The sequence below is a fragment of the Saimiri boliviensis genome, chromosome 7 (assembly GCF_048565385.1).
Source record: "Saimiri boliviensis isolate mSaiBol1 chromosome 7, mSaiBol1.pri, whole genome shotgun sequence".
Classification (NCBI taxonomy): Eukaryota; Metazoa; Chordata; class Mammalia; order Primates; family Cebidae; genus Saimiri; species Saimiri boliviensis.
The window spans coordinates 125,188,976-125,205,512 of record NC_133455.1 but is presented as its reverse complement, the minus strand read 5'-3'; the positions used below and the strand labels follow the sequence as shown (position 1 = coordinate 125,205,512).

The window sequence follows — 16,537 nt, the reverse complement described above, 5'->3', positions numbered from 1 at the left end:
TTTACGGTGTTTGTTACAGCAGCCAAGATGGACTAAGAATACCCTGTCACCTCTTATCCTTGCCATGCCATTTGTCATGGTCTGTGGAGTCCCTCCTAAGCGGCCTGCATAGTTGTCCACTGGAGCTTCCTGGGTCTCTAGACTTCGGGAGGCACCTATGAAGTTTCTGCTCTGTTTCTGAGTCCTTCTGGGAATGCAAGCTGACTCCTCTGCTTGGACCTGATAGAACACGCTGGGCCTATGACCTGTGAGTCTGAGACCTTAGGCTCAAGCTGTTTGTTTCACTTATCTTGTCTAACAAGCCTTCATCATTTGAAGGAATGACCAGAAAATGTCTTAGGTTACCTAGAGGACACACAGATGAATGCTTTTCTGCATTTATCCAAATTCATGCTAAAATTTATTTAGCACTTTTCCTGCTAAAAATGAAGGAGAGAAAGAGGAATCATGTCATGGTGCCCTTGTAACTCTAGTTCAGTGGCTAGGAAGCTTTTTGACCAGGGGCCTTGGCTCAAGTAAAATCTCATGGAAGTGGGAATGACACAGGTGAAAACTGAATTCCCCTTGATGAAGTAGAGGTGGTGACTGCAAGCTCATGCACCTTTTTGAGGAGCATGATGTGAAACCACTGCTTGAGTGGGCAAGAGGAGGGAGGTGGATGGAGAAAGGTGGTGATCCTATATTTCTTACCCTTCTGTAACCTTGTATAACCTGGCAGACCACCTGAGGCCTCGCGGATGACTTCAGTTCTAATGTGCCAGAGGGGTGAGTCCCGTGGTTTTTGCTCTGAAGGAGTCAGCTAAGACACAGTAGCTCGTGTCTAGGTCAAAACTCTGGAGAGGTGAGAAATCTTACCCCAATCTCATCAGCCTCACTCTTCTCTTGCAGAGGTTCCAAAAACAGAACAGACTTTCGAAGAGCGCCTGATCCTCAAAGCTTTCTTGCTCAAGTTCGTTAATGCCTACTCCCCCATCTTCTATGTGGCCTTTTTCAAGGGGAGGTGAGTATAACGGTGTCATGAGTAGAAAGGCAACTTGTCACTGAGGCTGGGTTCTCTACTGTCAGGAAAATAGGGTCAGCCTCTCCCCATTTTCCACTCATCTTAAGTCCCTTCTCCACGCCACTTCCATCGGACTTTCCATGAAGCAGGAATGTTAGCACACAGAGATTTTGAATTAGCATCTTCAGGTTCTGATGACCCTGGCACTTTACAGGAATCTGACTCTGGGCCCTGAAGGGGCCTACTCCTCCATCTTCTATGTGGCCTTTTCAAGTTTTGATAGAATTTGTGTCTCTGAACTTTGAGGGTGAGGCAGGAGGGAATTTCACATCGAGCCGGTGGCTCCTGGGTCTTGTAGTGCAATTCTGATGCCAACTACCTGGAGTTAATACAGATTTCATAGGTTAAGGGCCCAGCCCCTTACAAGACTTCCCTCACTTTAAACACCAGTGACAAGCTCTGGGGTTCTCAGGCCACTGGCAGTTGTGACCCACTCGCTGTAGAGTTACAGAGTTCTCATTAGTCCATCAGATTCAATCATTCACTAGAACGACTTACAGAACTCAGAAATGTGCTATACTTACAACTGAAGTTTCATAGTAGTAGAGGGATGTAAATCCAATCCTGTAAATGGGAGAGGGAAATAGAGCTAGGTTTAGGAGGTTCTTAATCATGAAGCTTCTGTGTCCTCAAAATGTATCACCCTCTGGGCACATTGGAGTGTCATTCCTCAGGCGTGATTGACAGAATCATTTGCCATCTGAGTGAACTGAATCTTCCAGTGCCCTTTCCTTGCCCTGAGATTGGGCTAGCATCACATGACTCAAAGCCTCAACCAACATGGTTGATCTTTCTGGCATGGCCTGCCCCCATCCTGAGTAATCTCATTAGCATAAATTTAGGTATACTCCTAGGAACCTACCAGGAATAACAAAGATACTCCCATCAAGGGAAATTTTAAGGATTTAGATGCTCCTGCAGAAACCAGGGACAAAGGCCAGTGAAATTCTTTATTATACAATCGGTCTGGATGTAAAATCACTTTGATGAATGTTTTTTATGGTAAGCCAGTTGGCTGCCTACAAGGAAATATCCCAGTAGATATCAACCAGCAACATCAGGAAAGCTTCCCTGGAACTAAAAGCTCATTAAGCAGGCACTAATAGCGCAAACTGTCGTCATCCACACTTGGTAGTTTCTTATAGAGGTGTTTCTCATCCAAACCGTAGCCCCCTTCTCAGGACCTCTGCCCTTGGCTGTCCTAAAATTATAGAAGCAGAGAGACTGTCCATATTAATAAGTACATACTTCACTGGTGCTTTCAGTGTAGATTTAATGGCAAGAGCAAATTACATGCATATGACATTCTAGGCAAGAAAAAAGGATCCTGACCCTTAGATAAACTGTGGTGTATTGGAAGAGATAGTCTTAGCAACAGCACACTGTAATCTCCAGTAAGTGATTATACCCAGTAAGTGATATAATAGGAGGTGTAAAGAAATCGTTGGGAGAACAGTTATGAATGGAGACAGCAAGAAGACTTCAGCGAAGGAAAGGCTCCCACTCAGCCTTAAATGGATGAGTAGGATTTCAACAGGCGAACAAGGGGATGTCATTGTAAGTAAGTAGGACTATTTTGATTGTTTGTCTGGTTCCACGGTGGGCTTTTAGCATTTTGCTTCCCTTAGCTGCACAGTCTTACTATCCCGCAATAAACTAGACTCTCCTTAGAAGAGGAATGAGACAAGCTTCTTTTATTCCTTTGAATATTTTCAGCAAGACATCAAGATTTTTTCTTTTCTGACTCCAGGAATCTCTATTTGCAACTTTAGTCTGTCTCACCCTCCCTTTGCTGGGAATCAGAAACTCTTACTAAGGAGTTGAAACCAGAGCTAAGTTCTGGACACTAGATAGGGAAGAAGGTGTGATGACAGCACACTTAGAGATAATCCAGACTGCATGGTGTTTAGGCTCAGAAGTCACACACACACACACACACACACACACACACACTCACTCACTCACTCACTCACTCCAGGCCCAGCTTTATTCTCTGCCCAGCTTACCCCTATCCTCTGACATTTGACTGGGTTGAGAAGTGAATCCAAAGTGTTATAGGGGATTACTTGTTGATAATGGTGTGCAATCCTATCCCTGAGTGATCTAGCACTCCCCCTGACCAGTGCTTTCAAAGAGGACGTTGGTGGTGATATTGCCCCCAGAAGACTTGTCCTCAAGCACCCCTGCGTGCTTTCTCTTCCCCTAACTCTTCCCACACTGTTTGATTGCAGGTTTGTGGGCAGGCCTGGAAGTTACGTCTATGTATTCGATGGTTACCGCATGGAAGAGGCAAGTATAGCCACTGGGGTTTCATGCCTGGCACCCCAACCCAGCCCCATTCTTATATCCAGCACAGCATGGCTTCATTCATCCATGCCCCTACTTCTCAGAGCTCTCCTTGTTCTAACGGGTCCTTTCCTTATCTTCTCCCTGCAGTGTGCTCCAGGGGGCTGTCTCATGGAGCTCTGCATTCAGCTCAGCATCATCATGTTGGGGAAGCAGCTGATCCAGAACAACATCTTTGAGATTGGAGTCCCGTACGTAATGAACTCCTCTGACCTCTCTCCTTGCTGCCAGGGGTTAGCCCAGAAGTGCGAGGCTTCCAGCAGGATATCTATGGCCTTTCCTGTTCTTAGATAGCTTGGCGATTTACTTCTCTACCAATTTGCCAGTCGCTTTCCCCATGGGGCAAACCTTGCTTGCCAGTCTGATTTGGGATGGTTGGAGGCTCAGAAAGATTTGCCCTTTGCTTAAGTACACACAGCTAGTAAGTAGCAGAGCCAGAAGTTGGATCTCTTGGTCCCCAGACTGCATAATATTTTAATGTGATTTGTCCTTCCAGTAAGGGAGTAAAAGAGATTTTCAGAATGGTGGATAGATGAATATGAATGATTGAAATGTAATGGAATCATTTAGGACAATCTCTAAGAAGAAAATGTGGAATACCTAATCTTAGGAGGGGAGGGTGGGACCGCTGATGAAATACAGAATGAGTTATCATGTGGATTCCCCGCATGCTCCCCAGGGTTTTATGAAAATGTCATTGAACTTCTTTCAATTAGGTTTTGCATTGAGATAGTCACAAAAATAAACACAAACTCACTTTGTACTGGACCTAAAAGAAAGAAGGATGGAGCAAGTTAGAATATGCTTACAGGTCAAAGAAAATTGTAACCGCCGCTGCCTTTCCTTCCTATCGCCTTGCGGTTTTGAAGAAGAATCTGTTTCAGGCGATGCTTTTAGGCAGCCCAGCATCAGAGAGCTAGGGAATGACAGAGATGCTCAAGGGTAACTGAGAGGCTGGGCCTGTTCTGCTTAGGACGATAGGATGGACAGCTTGTTCCAGGCCTGGGGTTCTTTGTAAATCACTTTAAAGATGACCATTCTGGGATGGAAGTAATTGTCAGACAGTAGCCATAAGATTCTGTGACACACTTTTCACCTTCTTATATATACATGAATTGTTTTGAGAATAATGGGATAAAGGGATTTTAAAAATCCCTTTATTTATCCCTCCAATCATGAACCTTTTAAAATCCCTTTCTTTCCAAAGATATTTCTTCATGTTTGCCCACAGTTCTTAGCTACAGGTATTGGAAGTCTGTGTGGCTACTTTAAGCAGCAAAGGTGTTTGTTTCAGAATAAAGTGACTGACAGAGAATACTGTGTTCTTTAAAGGCCAGAGAGGAGGCCCTAGGCTACATAACTAGAAATAACACTGTCTTCACTGCAGGGTGACTTGCAGGAGATACCACTGCCTCTACCTCACGGCTCATGTGGCTAAGACGCAAAAGAAAAATGTAGATGAAATGGCCCCCGTGTTCTCAGAGCTTACCGTTTTAGTTTGGGAGACAAAATGGACTACATATAACTGCATATTCTGTGTTTGAATTGAGAATTCAGAGTAAGTAAAGGTCAGGAGTTTGGGAGTAGCCAAAGAAGCCTTCAAAGCAGAGAGGTTTCTTCCAGGGTGTGTCTGTGTTTTGAAAGAAGACTGCCATCATCACATGTTATAAGATGGGCTATTTTCTTCAAAAAAACAATTTCCCTTAGGGGTGTGTGTGTGTGTGTGTGTGTGTGTGTGTGTGTGTGTATGGGAAACTCTGATAGGCTGGGCCTTTTCCGTATTATTTGTCTACATATATGTATATATATATATATATACACACACATACACACACACACACGTATGTACACATACATATATTTGCTCTTACATGCCCCTGACATGTCCCAAAACCCTGGTCAGAGATTTATGCATAAATATATGCATTTGTAGATATTTATATATATAAATATATAATTATATATATATAATGTGTATATATATACATTTATGTATATAAATATATACATATATTTATTTGTATATAAATAGATACAATTTATTTTTTTTGAGAATAAGTTTTTTTCCTTGTTGCCCAGTCTGGAGTGCAGTGGCATGATCTTGGCTCACTGCAACCTCCGCCTCCCAGGTTCAAGTGATTCTCCTGCCTCAGCCTTCTGTGTAGCTGGGACTACAGGCATGAACCACCACACTTGGCTAATTTTTTAGATTGAGATGGTCTTGATCTCCTGACCTTGTGATCATCCACCTGCCTCAGCCTCCCAAAGTGCTGAGATTACAGGCGTGAGCTACTATACCTGGTCACAAATTTTTATATATATAAAACATATATATATGTGTGTGTGTGTATATATAAAACATCTCTCTTTCTCTCTCTTTCCATATATATATATACATATATATATACGTATATATATGTATATATATATAAATTTTTGAAATGAACAACAGGCTGATTTTGGTTTTATCACAAACACCTATGACCCAGTTGGTGCTACAGGTGGAGAAAGTAAGGCCCAGTGAGCTGGCAGTTCTCTGACCAGGGTCTTGGGTCATATCAGGGATCTGGCAAGAGCAAGAGCCCAGAATCCCTCTAAATCTATTTAAAGATTGTGGAGTCCTAGGTGCCTTGGGCCTAATGGAATCACTAGAGGATGTATATCACCTTTTCCATTTAAAATTATACTAGAGCCACCTGCTCCCTTGGGGGCTGTGACTATTTGAAAGGTCCCCAAAGAAAGCTACCTTTTGGTCTTCCTCAGAAAGATATTTTTAGAGCTAAAGTCATAATGGAGAAAATTCAATTTACCTGGAAAGAATATTATTTTAAATAAGAGCCCTACTTTGAGGAATGAGAATCCACAACATTCTCTTATAACACTGTGTCATCTAAGCATGCAGGGTGTTTTTCTGACCACGTACTGGGACAGCTTCAGAGGGCACTTGGCACGTGCTTTTCTTTGGGGAGCATTGGCGGAATCATTGGTGTCTGGGTGCCTCGCTCTACCTCCCTGCCTAAACCAGCCTCTAGTCACCAGTCAGGAACTCAGCAACCTCAAGAAATTCAGCCTCTGAAGCTCTGCCCTGTTCCCCAACTTCTGACAGAAAGTCACTCAGTGATAAAGTCGAGCAAAGTTAGATGATGCTTGTTCTTGTTACACACAGATGACACTTGTGCCCTAGGAGCTCGCCATCTTAGAGAGACATCATTTGCTATGGAAAAACACCCAGACAATACACAGAGAATACATCTAAGGCCACATCTAAAGCCACATTCAGCCCCTTTGAAGCCATGAGGCCAGCCCCTCCACAACTGCTACAAGGGAAAGTCTTCGTCCCCATTCAAATATCTGGGAAAAACACCTGCCTTCTCAGTATATTGTTATGTTGCTCTGGGTAGAATTATTTACAGCTTGTGAGCATGGAATGCCCCTTTTTTCATCCCTGGTCATCTGGTCTACCACTTAGCCCATTTTCTCTGGACCCAGATGACTTTTATAGAATACAAGGGAGGCATGAACTCAGGCATGTGTTTGGAAAACATGTTGGCATGTCCCATCCCCCAACTCCATCCACTCCATAACAGATGAAAATAACACATGGCTGAATGCCTTGAAAGCTAAATTTTCTTGTTTATGATGGATGTGCACCTAATACTTTGGATGTTTTAAAATGTGCCCCGCTTTAAACAATGACAATTGCTTAGTAACTCATAAAGCCATGGGCAAGCTGCTTCTCCAAGTCTAAATGTCCTCATCTCTTAATGAATATGGTGGCCTTAAGATCATATGTAAGGTGTCTTCAAGCTCTAACACCCTATGAACTTCTCTCTAATGAGTGAAGCTGGTCACTGCTGATTGCAAATAGAAGCCACTCCTCTTTCAAAAGATGTTTTCTTTCCATTTCTGCTCTGCTAGAGCATGATAATTATGTAGTTAAATTCAAGGTTGTAGAACAAAAAGTCTTCTACCAAATACTAGGGTCTTTTATTTCCAAAGTTCTTTATAATTTGTATAATTATGAAGGTGATATTTCGAGTTTGGTCCTATGAGATCACTATGATTATTATTACTGAATCCTCCACTCTCAATTGATCAGACTCCTTCCATTCAGAGGTCAGGTCCCTGGCATGGATGACACAGATGACACATAAACAAGAAAAAAAGTCTTCCATAGTCAGAAGAGAAATGGTGGTTGAGCCTGCCAGTGAGGAAGGAATCACGTAGATTATACAAATTGGACCCGGTAGTTTTTAACATATCTGTAGGGCAAAGATTTGGTAGTTTAACAAAGTGGTCCCCAACCTTTTTGGCACCAGGGACAGGTTTGTGGAAGACAGTTTTTCCATGGACCAGAGGGGTTGGGTGTGATTTCTGGATGATTCAAGTGCCTTTCATTTATTGTACACTTCATTTCTGTTATTATTGCATTGTAATATATAATGAAATAATTATACAGCTCACCATAATGTAGACTCCGTGGGAGACCTGAGCTTGTTTTTCTGCAACTAGACAGTCCCATCTGGGGGTGATGGGAGGCAGTGGCAGATCATCAGGCATTAGATTCTCATACGGAGCCAGCAACCTAGATCCCTCACTTGTGCAATTCACAATAGGGTTCCCCCTCCTATGAGAATCTAATGCCACCACTGATCTCACAAGAGGTGGAGCTCAGGTGGTAATGCGAGTGATGGGAAGTGGCTGTAAATACAGATGAAGCTTCACTCACTCACCTGCTGCTCACCTGCTGCTGTGTGTCCTGGCTGCTGTGTGGCCAAGGACTGGTACTGGTCTGTGTCCCAGGGATTGGGGATCCCTGGCCTACCGGATCTGGGTTTTAACCCAGGCTTTACAATATACTCACTCTGTGACCTTGGCAAAGTTATACTAGAAAGATTTCCATCCAACTTAAAAGAAAATAGGTTTTTACATTAAAACAAAACAAAACAAAACTGAAAACCAGCTTGGATAAATGTGTAGCTATCTACAAACATAAAATGTGGACATCTGAGAAAGGAAGACCCACTCTTGGGGTTTCCGGGCAGCCAGCATTTTACTCTGTGGCATAGGCTTTTATGATTAAAGGTGATGCTTTGGAAGTGTTTCAACTCCAGGAAGTGAAACCGGAAAGAGCAACTCAGGGACAATTGTTTTCTCTTCTGTTCCTGGCTCAGCGACTTTTAGTGGGCAGTGTAGCTCTTATGTCCCTTCGGAGCCTACATGGAATTCTTTCCCCAAGGGAGGTACATATTCATTTTAAAGGCCAGATTTGACTTTTTTTTTTTTTTTAAACAGAGGCAAGTCTGGGGAGTTAGATGGGTGATTGTGCTGGATAAGAATATTTTTGAATAAAAATGTATTAAGAATATACAATTATAAGATTTATCATCTTTAGTTGATCCTTTACTTCTGAAAGCAATTTTCTAAGATTCTTCCAAGAAAATTTTTAAATGTTGATTGAAGAGTGTCTAATTGATCCTTATTAATAGGCGAGGTGGTCAGCTATAATTTATCTCTCTCCCTGAGGGTGCAACATCCTCATTAGATTCTGTATGTGCTTGTGCACAAACGTGCAAGTGTGTGTGCATGTATGTATATTGAAAAAATAACAACATAATTTGGAAGGCCTTGAGAACCTTACAATCTATCAGGCTTCTTGAGTTAGAACATTGCTTCTCACTCTTCAGTCATTTTTGAACCAGCTTTTAAATTCTCCTCCCCCATCTGCTATTTGCATATTAGTATCCTCTAAACCAACTCGCTTTTTAATTAAAATCTTAACATTTCTGAAATTGGAAAAGTAACACCATCAATTTTCATAAATAGGAAATAATGTGAAAAGAAAAGCAACAAAAACAAACCATTATTATTAAGCAATCAATGACATTTCCTTGCCAATGATTTTAGACTAAGATCTGTCTTTTCTTTGTGAAAAATATTCCAGTCTAGAGAGTTGTCAAAGGCATACCAGTAGCAATCCAAAGTTTTTTTTCTTGACGGTAATGAGAGAGACTTAACAAGGGCAGCAAAGGAAATAACTAAATAACTCCTTCCCAAGGGGCTCTAATGAGATGCAAGGATCGTCCAAAGGGTCACATGGCCACCTCTACTTCTGGCAGGTGCCCCAGACAGGACCACTGTGGAAACCCCACTCTGTCCAGGAATCTTCCATCAGGCAGCAGTCGCCCCGACCATTGCTAGGCCTGGCTCAGAGACCCTGGAGATGGAAAACAAAATGCTTCAAATGAAGACAGTACAATGGGGTCACTGAGTTGAAAGGCAGCTCTGTGACTAATGCCGTGATAACAGATGAAACTTGGTTGAGTGATCTGGCTTTGGACAGTTCCCACTCAAGCATCTCCAGGCTTCTGGAGCCTGATGGAGTTGTGACAGATGCTTCCCAGAGAGAATCGGGTGGTTTTAAACATTATGGGTCCCCCAGTATCATGTTCATAGGCATCTTCTTCTGAGATTACTTCAAACATGGCGAGCAGCATGGCTGAATCTGACCTTGTGCTATTTATTATCTGAATTCATAGATGGAGATTTCCCTCCTCCCCTCCCTGCACCATGCCTTTCCCATATATGTTCATGCAAAATAAACTTTGGATACAAACTGCAGAGTGCCCCTGAAACACACACCATACCACAGCCAAACTCCTTGCAGTAATTCTGTCTCAAATTTAGTTCCAGTACACATTGAAGCAAATTTGGAAATCAGCCTCTTCTCATTCAGAGAGATTGGTTTTTGGTGAAAGGATAAATGCTACCTTTTTCATGTGCTAGGTTCTTTCCTGGGCATGCTTTGAGATAGACAGAGCAAATAGATCAATACTTCCACGGTCAAAATGTCTTGCCATCCCTATTCTGACTAAAAGCTCCAGATCATATCCAAAAATAGCTGTTAAATATACCCCTGGACACAGCTAGTAAGATTTCATAAACTTTCTGCTTTCTTTTTGTAAATGTGATAAATGTTATATTTCCAGACATAAAACAGTCTCTCTTTAAAGCTGTCACAGGAGGGAGGTCTGTGTTCTCCTCAAATACACTGGAATCTGGCCATAAATCAGAAGTTTAAGGAACAAATTTGAACTTTGTCAGGTATCAGGAAAAGGAATAGGAATACATAGGCTTAGAGGCTGATGTGTTCCTCATCTTTGGTCGTGTAGGGCTAGGTTCTGCCTTCTTTATTTAATGAGGTTAAAGATCTGTGGAGCCAGGTTTGTAGGAACCTGTCTGGGGCCCAGATTCCTGCTGCAGGGACGCTCGAGGTGTGACGGACACTCACTATGGTCCTGGGGTGACCCTGTGGGGCACAGGCAGAGAGAAAGCTCTGAGCTTTCCAGAAAGAGTTTCTCAGATTTGTCATTGAAAAGGGATGGAAAAATAGCAAATTAAAAAAAAAAAAAGGGGGGGTAATATCAAAGGAGATATTTTAATGAGTGAGTGAATCATACAGTCGGAATCATAATCTGGGGTTTTCCAATAGCCCATCTGTATGTTATACAACTTGTGGGATTCCTGTTAAATTCTGCTCTGGAGGGACTTTATTAATTTTTTTAATGGTCACTGAGATATCCAGGAGGAAATCTGGGAATGATAAATTCACAGGACTATTTGTGGATATTTCCCCCCGCATTCGTTTTGACCTACCCACACTTGATGGCACTTTGACCACAAAGCCCCTCCCGCAGCCCCTGTGTCTCCCCTTGCCTTTCCCAGTCTTGCACTTAGTTGGCCTTCTGTTCCCATGACTCTTCTTCCTTGTCCTTTGAAGGCTCCTTTCCCTCTACCGCATCCCATAACTTCTCTGACGCATGCTCTATCCACAGTGGGCGTTGTTCATTGCTAGGGCTTCCGCTGCTCTCTCCAAGATGATTCTCAGATCTCCATCAGTCCCAGACTGTTCCGGGGCTCCAGGCACAGATATGCAATTGCCTACTGGACATATCTGCTTAGTCGTCTCGTGGGTTCCTCCACTTAGACATGACAAGAACTACTCCCCCTCCTCCTCCTTATCCTCCTCAGAACTGCCTCTTTCCGTTGTGTTCTCTATCATGGCAGTTGGCACCACCCTCCACACATTTGCTCTAAGACCATGAGAATCATCGCTGATTCCTCATTGTCCTTGCCCTTCTGTGTCCGATTCACCATCCACTTTTTAATTCTACCTCTCATGCGTGTCTCAAATATGTCTGCCTCCCTTCATGTCCGCTGCTATCACCCCAGACTCTGCTGTCATAATCCCTCACCTGAACCACTGCGTAATATGGTGTACAAGGCCTTTGACATGAGCCTACACTGCCTTTCTTCACTTTCTCGTCTTTACTTTATGCTCCAAGCATTTTGCATTCCCTTCAGTTCCTTCTATGAGCTGCTTTCACATTTGCCTTTGGCCGTTGCATAAGTAAATCCAGCTGCGTAGAATAACCCCTTCCCCCCGCACACTCTCTCCACATTTCTCTGTCTTCTACCATCTTTCATTATTAAATAATAAGACTAAATTGTTTATTTAATAAATTAAATGAGTTCACACGTCTCTTCCTCAAAGAGAACTTTGCTGCCTTAGGTCAGGTTAGGACTCTCTATTTCATGTTCTCATAATCACTTAAACTTCTCCCTTTATGACACCCATTACACATTATTGGTCACGTTTGTTTAAATGTCCCCATTCCCAGTGAGATTGCTTCACGAAACACACCAGATGTCTTATTAGTCCCCCCCCCCTTTTTTTTTTTTACTGGAAATGATTTCTAGAAATCCTCTGTTCTCCTGTTCAAACCAGAACTCCTCATTCGCTATACCTTCTGCAGAGCTATCAATCTTAATGAGCTTCAATACTTTCTTTCTTTGATTGGGTTTCTGTTCGCTGGATTCTGTATGTTTTCTTCCTTGCTTTGTATCCTTGATGAAATTCATCCTCCAGGAACTTCATGAGAATGGATGCATAGAAAGTTAATTTTTTTTAAACTTTGCATATTTAAAAGTGTCTTGAGTCTGTCTTTGGCTTTCTTGTATACTTCGGCTGGGTAAAGGATTCTATGATGAAAATTATTTGCCTTCTGAATGAGAATACATTTCTGCAGTCTTCTAGTGTCAAGGGACTGATCTGGAGAATTGTAGCCTATTTTTGATTCCCAATTACTTGTAGAGGATCTATGTTTATTTCTCTAAACCTGGAAGCTTTTAGAATCCTTTTCATCATTCCTAGAGTTCTGAAATCTTATGATGATGTGTTTTGCTGGAGGCTTTTTTTTTATCACCTTTATGCTGAGTGGATCTTTCCTATCAGAAAATGCGTGTTCTTCACCTCTGGGACATTTTCTTATATGACTTTTGTACTTTCTTCCCCATCATTTTCTTCATCTTCTTTTTCTGATTAAGTTTTGGAGTTTCAGGCCGGGTGTGGCGGCTCATGCTTTTAATTCTGGTACTTTGGGAGGCCCGAGTGGGTGGAACACCTGAGGAATTCAAGACCAGCCAGGGTAACATGGTGAAACCCTGTCTCTACTAAAAATACAAAAAATACTAGCTGGGCATGGTAGTGCATGCCTGTAGTCTCAGCTACTTGGGAGGTTGAGGTGGGAGGATCACTTGAGCCTGGAAGATAGAGGTTGCAGTGAGCCGAGACCACACCTCTGCACCCCATCCTGGGCTATGGAGCAAGACTGCATCTCAAAAAAAATAAGGAGTTCCTAGATCAATTATTTTTTTTGTCATAAAGATATATTTTATTGATGTGTCCACATTTATATATAATTCACTTAAAGGCATTTCTTTTTGACAGAACCTATCTCCATCATTTGGAAACGAAACGTTGTAACTGTTCTTAACCTACTTCCTAAATTCTGGATCTGAGAAGCTGGCACATAAAGAATTATAAATTGTCTCTTGAAACTTTAGTATACTGGAATAGGTTTTTCTTCATTTCAAGCCAGGTACCTGTGTAGAAGTAATCGTGGTAACTCTGTACCTGCAGTAGCAGCATACTGTGTACCAAACACTCAGCTCAGTCCTTTGGTTGCAGTAGATCATTTAAGCCTCATGAGCATGAGTCTGTTCCTGTTTTTGTTGTTGTTTGAGACAGAGTCTTGCTCTGTTACCCAGGCTGAAGTGCAGTGGTATGATCGCAGCTCACTGCAACCACCTCCCAGGTTCAAGTGATTTTCCTGCCTCAGCCTCCTGAGTAGCTGGTAATATAGGCACCCACCACCATGTCTGGCTAATTTTCATATTTTTAGTAGAGACAGTGTTTCACCCTGTTGGTCAGGCTGGTTGATCAATTATTTTTTAATCTTTTTTTTCTGTTATTAATTTCTATGTCTGTTCCACTTTTTTTCTGAGAGAGCCTGTTGATTTTTGTCTTCCTGTCATTTTATTGAATTTATAGATTTTTCCTCGTTCATTTTTTCTTCAGAATAAACTTCTTGCTCCTGTTGGTATTGGGAAGTGCTAGTCAGCTAAGTAGCACGTGTACAGAGACATTGGGGCCTACTGTTCCTTAAGCAGAGCTTTGACAAGTCACCACCCCTTGCCTTGGGGATACCTAGTGCCTCCAACTCCAGAGCCTTTCTGAAATTTTACAGCATGAGTTGGCTTCTCTCTGCCATCTCCACTGTGTACAGTTGGTATCAGCCACACAGCTTTGTGAACTCCCTCATACACTGTCCATCTTCAAGATATTCATTAAAATTCCTCACACACTACCATATTCATGACTATTTTCATTAACCTTTGGTTTTATACATTTTTTATTCATTCATTGTAATTTTAGTGGCATTTTAGCAGTGGATTAATATATGTTTATATTCAATTTTCTACATATAATCAAAATCACTAATTCTTTACCCAGCCATCTGATTAACATGCTCTTAACATCTATCAAGCTCGAAATTAAATATGCTATATAGATTATATCTTTTAACTAACCCTATGAGCAAGTTAATATTTATTTCTTCATTTTAAAGATAAGAAAACTAAAGCTTATAGAGTACTAATAACTTGCCCATGGGCATATAATTGGTGAGTTGTGAAATCTAGTTTTATACAATTTCTGCCACCAAAGATTAGACTTTTATCCACTATATTCTACTACGTGCTCTTGATGGGAAATATTAGACCAGAGATTAAAACATTATTTTGAACTATTAGATTTCCATTAACTGTTAAAGGCACTTTCAAACAAGGGCGGGATGCCTAATCATACCAGGAATGCTCCTCTGGAAATATCTACACAGGGGTTGGGTGGTTTTGGGTGAAGAGTGTTGGGGGACTTGGGGAGTTTCCTACATCCAGATGAAACATGGACTTCAAAATTCCATTTAAACTCTTCAAGTCTGTGATTCTGACTATTTTACTGTTAGGTCCCCCAACTATTAGGTTGCTGCTAAAGTAACTGATTTTTTTTTTTTTTTTTTTTTTTTTTTTTTTTTTTTTTTGCCATTAAAAAGTAATTGCAAAAACTGCAATTACTTTTGCACCGACACAATATCTCCTGGAACCTTTCTGTTAGATCAATTAGGAGAACTGGGACCTTACTCATTTGCCTATATTCATCCTGTATACATCGTGCATCAATGGGCAGTATGAAATAACTCAATCCTAAGGCATATTTTAGTATTTAGTATTAAAAATAATAATAGGTATCATCTATTCACTGCTCACAGTGTCCAGTTATTGTGCTAAGGACTGTCTAAACATTGTTTCACTTAATTCTGAGAAGGTGGGCCATTATTATCATTCTAGACCAAAAAAAAAAAAAAAAAAAAAAAAAATCCTGAATGTGGTTGTCTTAGTCTGCTCAGGCTGCTGTAACAAAGTGCTGTAGGCTTAACTAACAAAGATTTATTTTCTCATAGTTCTAGAGGCTAAAAGGGCCAAGATCAAGGTCGAAAAGAGTTGAATTTGTGATGAGGGCTCTTCCTGGCTTACAGGTAGCCGCCCTTTTCCCTTGTCCTCACATGGTGGTGAGGTATCTTTTTCTCTCTTCCTCTATTCATAAAGCCACCAATCCTATTGGATCAGGACCCCACCTTTTTGACCTCATTTAATCTAAATTACCTCCTAAAAGTCAAAATTCCAAATACAGTCATATTAGGGGTTAGAGCTTCAACAAATGAATTTTGGGGGGACATCAGTCAGTCCATAGCAATGGTGGGCAATGTTTAGCTTGGCTTTAGTGGAAACATGACACTGTTAATGTTACTGAGACTTGAAAAACGTTTCACCTGGGAGGAGACCATCTTTTCATTATTTACTGGATACTCCTGTGCTCCCTCATGAAGGAGGCAAATAGGTCACCTGTCGGACAGTAGGACCGGAGCAGTCTCAGTAGTAGCAGGAAGGGCCAACTCTCCTGTGGCTTGTCAAACAGCAGGAAGAATTCAAAGGTTTCTGGGATTTGAAAAAACCTGATCCTCTGTGGAGGGAGTCTGCGTGATCTTCATAAAGGACTTCCTCAGGTTGTCTTTAGGAGAAAAGTAATCTCTTTAGTGTCTCTCTATCTCTACTTGTTCTTGGATCAGAGATGGCTTTAGTGTGAAAACTTCGTGTTGTTTTCCTTCTTTCTGTCTGCAAAACCAACCCTGTTCTCCAGAGGCTTTTCGTAACTTAATCCATTTCTTTTCTAGGAAGCTGAAGAAACTATTTCGAAAGCTGAAAGATGAGACAGAAGCTGGAGAAACTGACTCTGCCCATTCAAAACATCCAGAGCAGTGGGACCTGGACTACAGCTTGGAACCATACACCGGGCTGACTCCAGAGTACATGGAAATGAGTGAGACCCCATGGTCCTGCCTTCCACGGGGGGCGGGTTCAGACATGTGATCTGTGGGGTTGAGCGGGGAAGGTAGAGGACGGGGGAAAATGACTGGGACAGCCTTTGCTTCTTCATGAGCTTCATGGCTATTCAGTGCCCCCTTCTGTGCCACATGAAAGTTGAGAAGGATGGGGCAAAAAGAGCCCTGGAAGGAGAACCCGGAGCAGCTCAGTCAACAGTTTGGGGGATGATTCTCGGATGATGCTCTCTTTTCCTTGGCACGCCTCTCCTTATCTGTAAAATGAAGTTCGATCTCTCAGGCCCCTTCCCGTGTTTTCTATTACTGATAAAGCTGAAAGGGAAATAGTAAA

The 16,537-nt window shown here is 41.9% G+C and overlaps 1 protein-coding gene across 1 annotated transcript in view; it reads left to right on the top strand.

The window, feature by feature from the left end:
- ANO2 (anoctamin 2) overlaps positions 1–16,537 on the top strand; it is a 358,642-nt gene that overhangs the window by 299,513 nt on the left and 42,592 nt on the right. The window contains exons 17-20 of the mRNA XM_074403486.1: positions 889–1,000; positions 3,292–3,349; positions 3,497–3,597; positions 16,039–16,184. Coding sequence (XP_074259587.1) covers positions 889–1,000; positions 3,292–3,349; positions 3,497–3,597; positions 16,039–16,184 — 417 coding nt within the window. The remainder of the gene's footprint in view (positions 1–888; positions 1,001–3,291; positions 3,350–3,496; positions 3,598–16,038; positions 16,185–16,537) is intronic.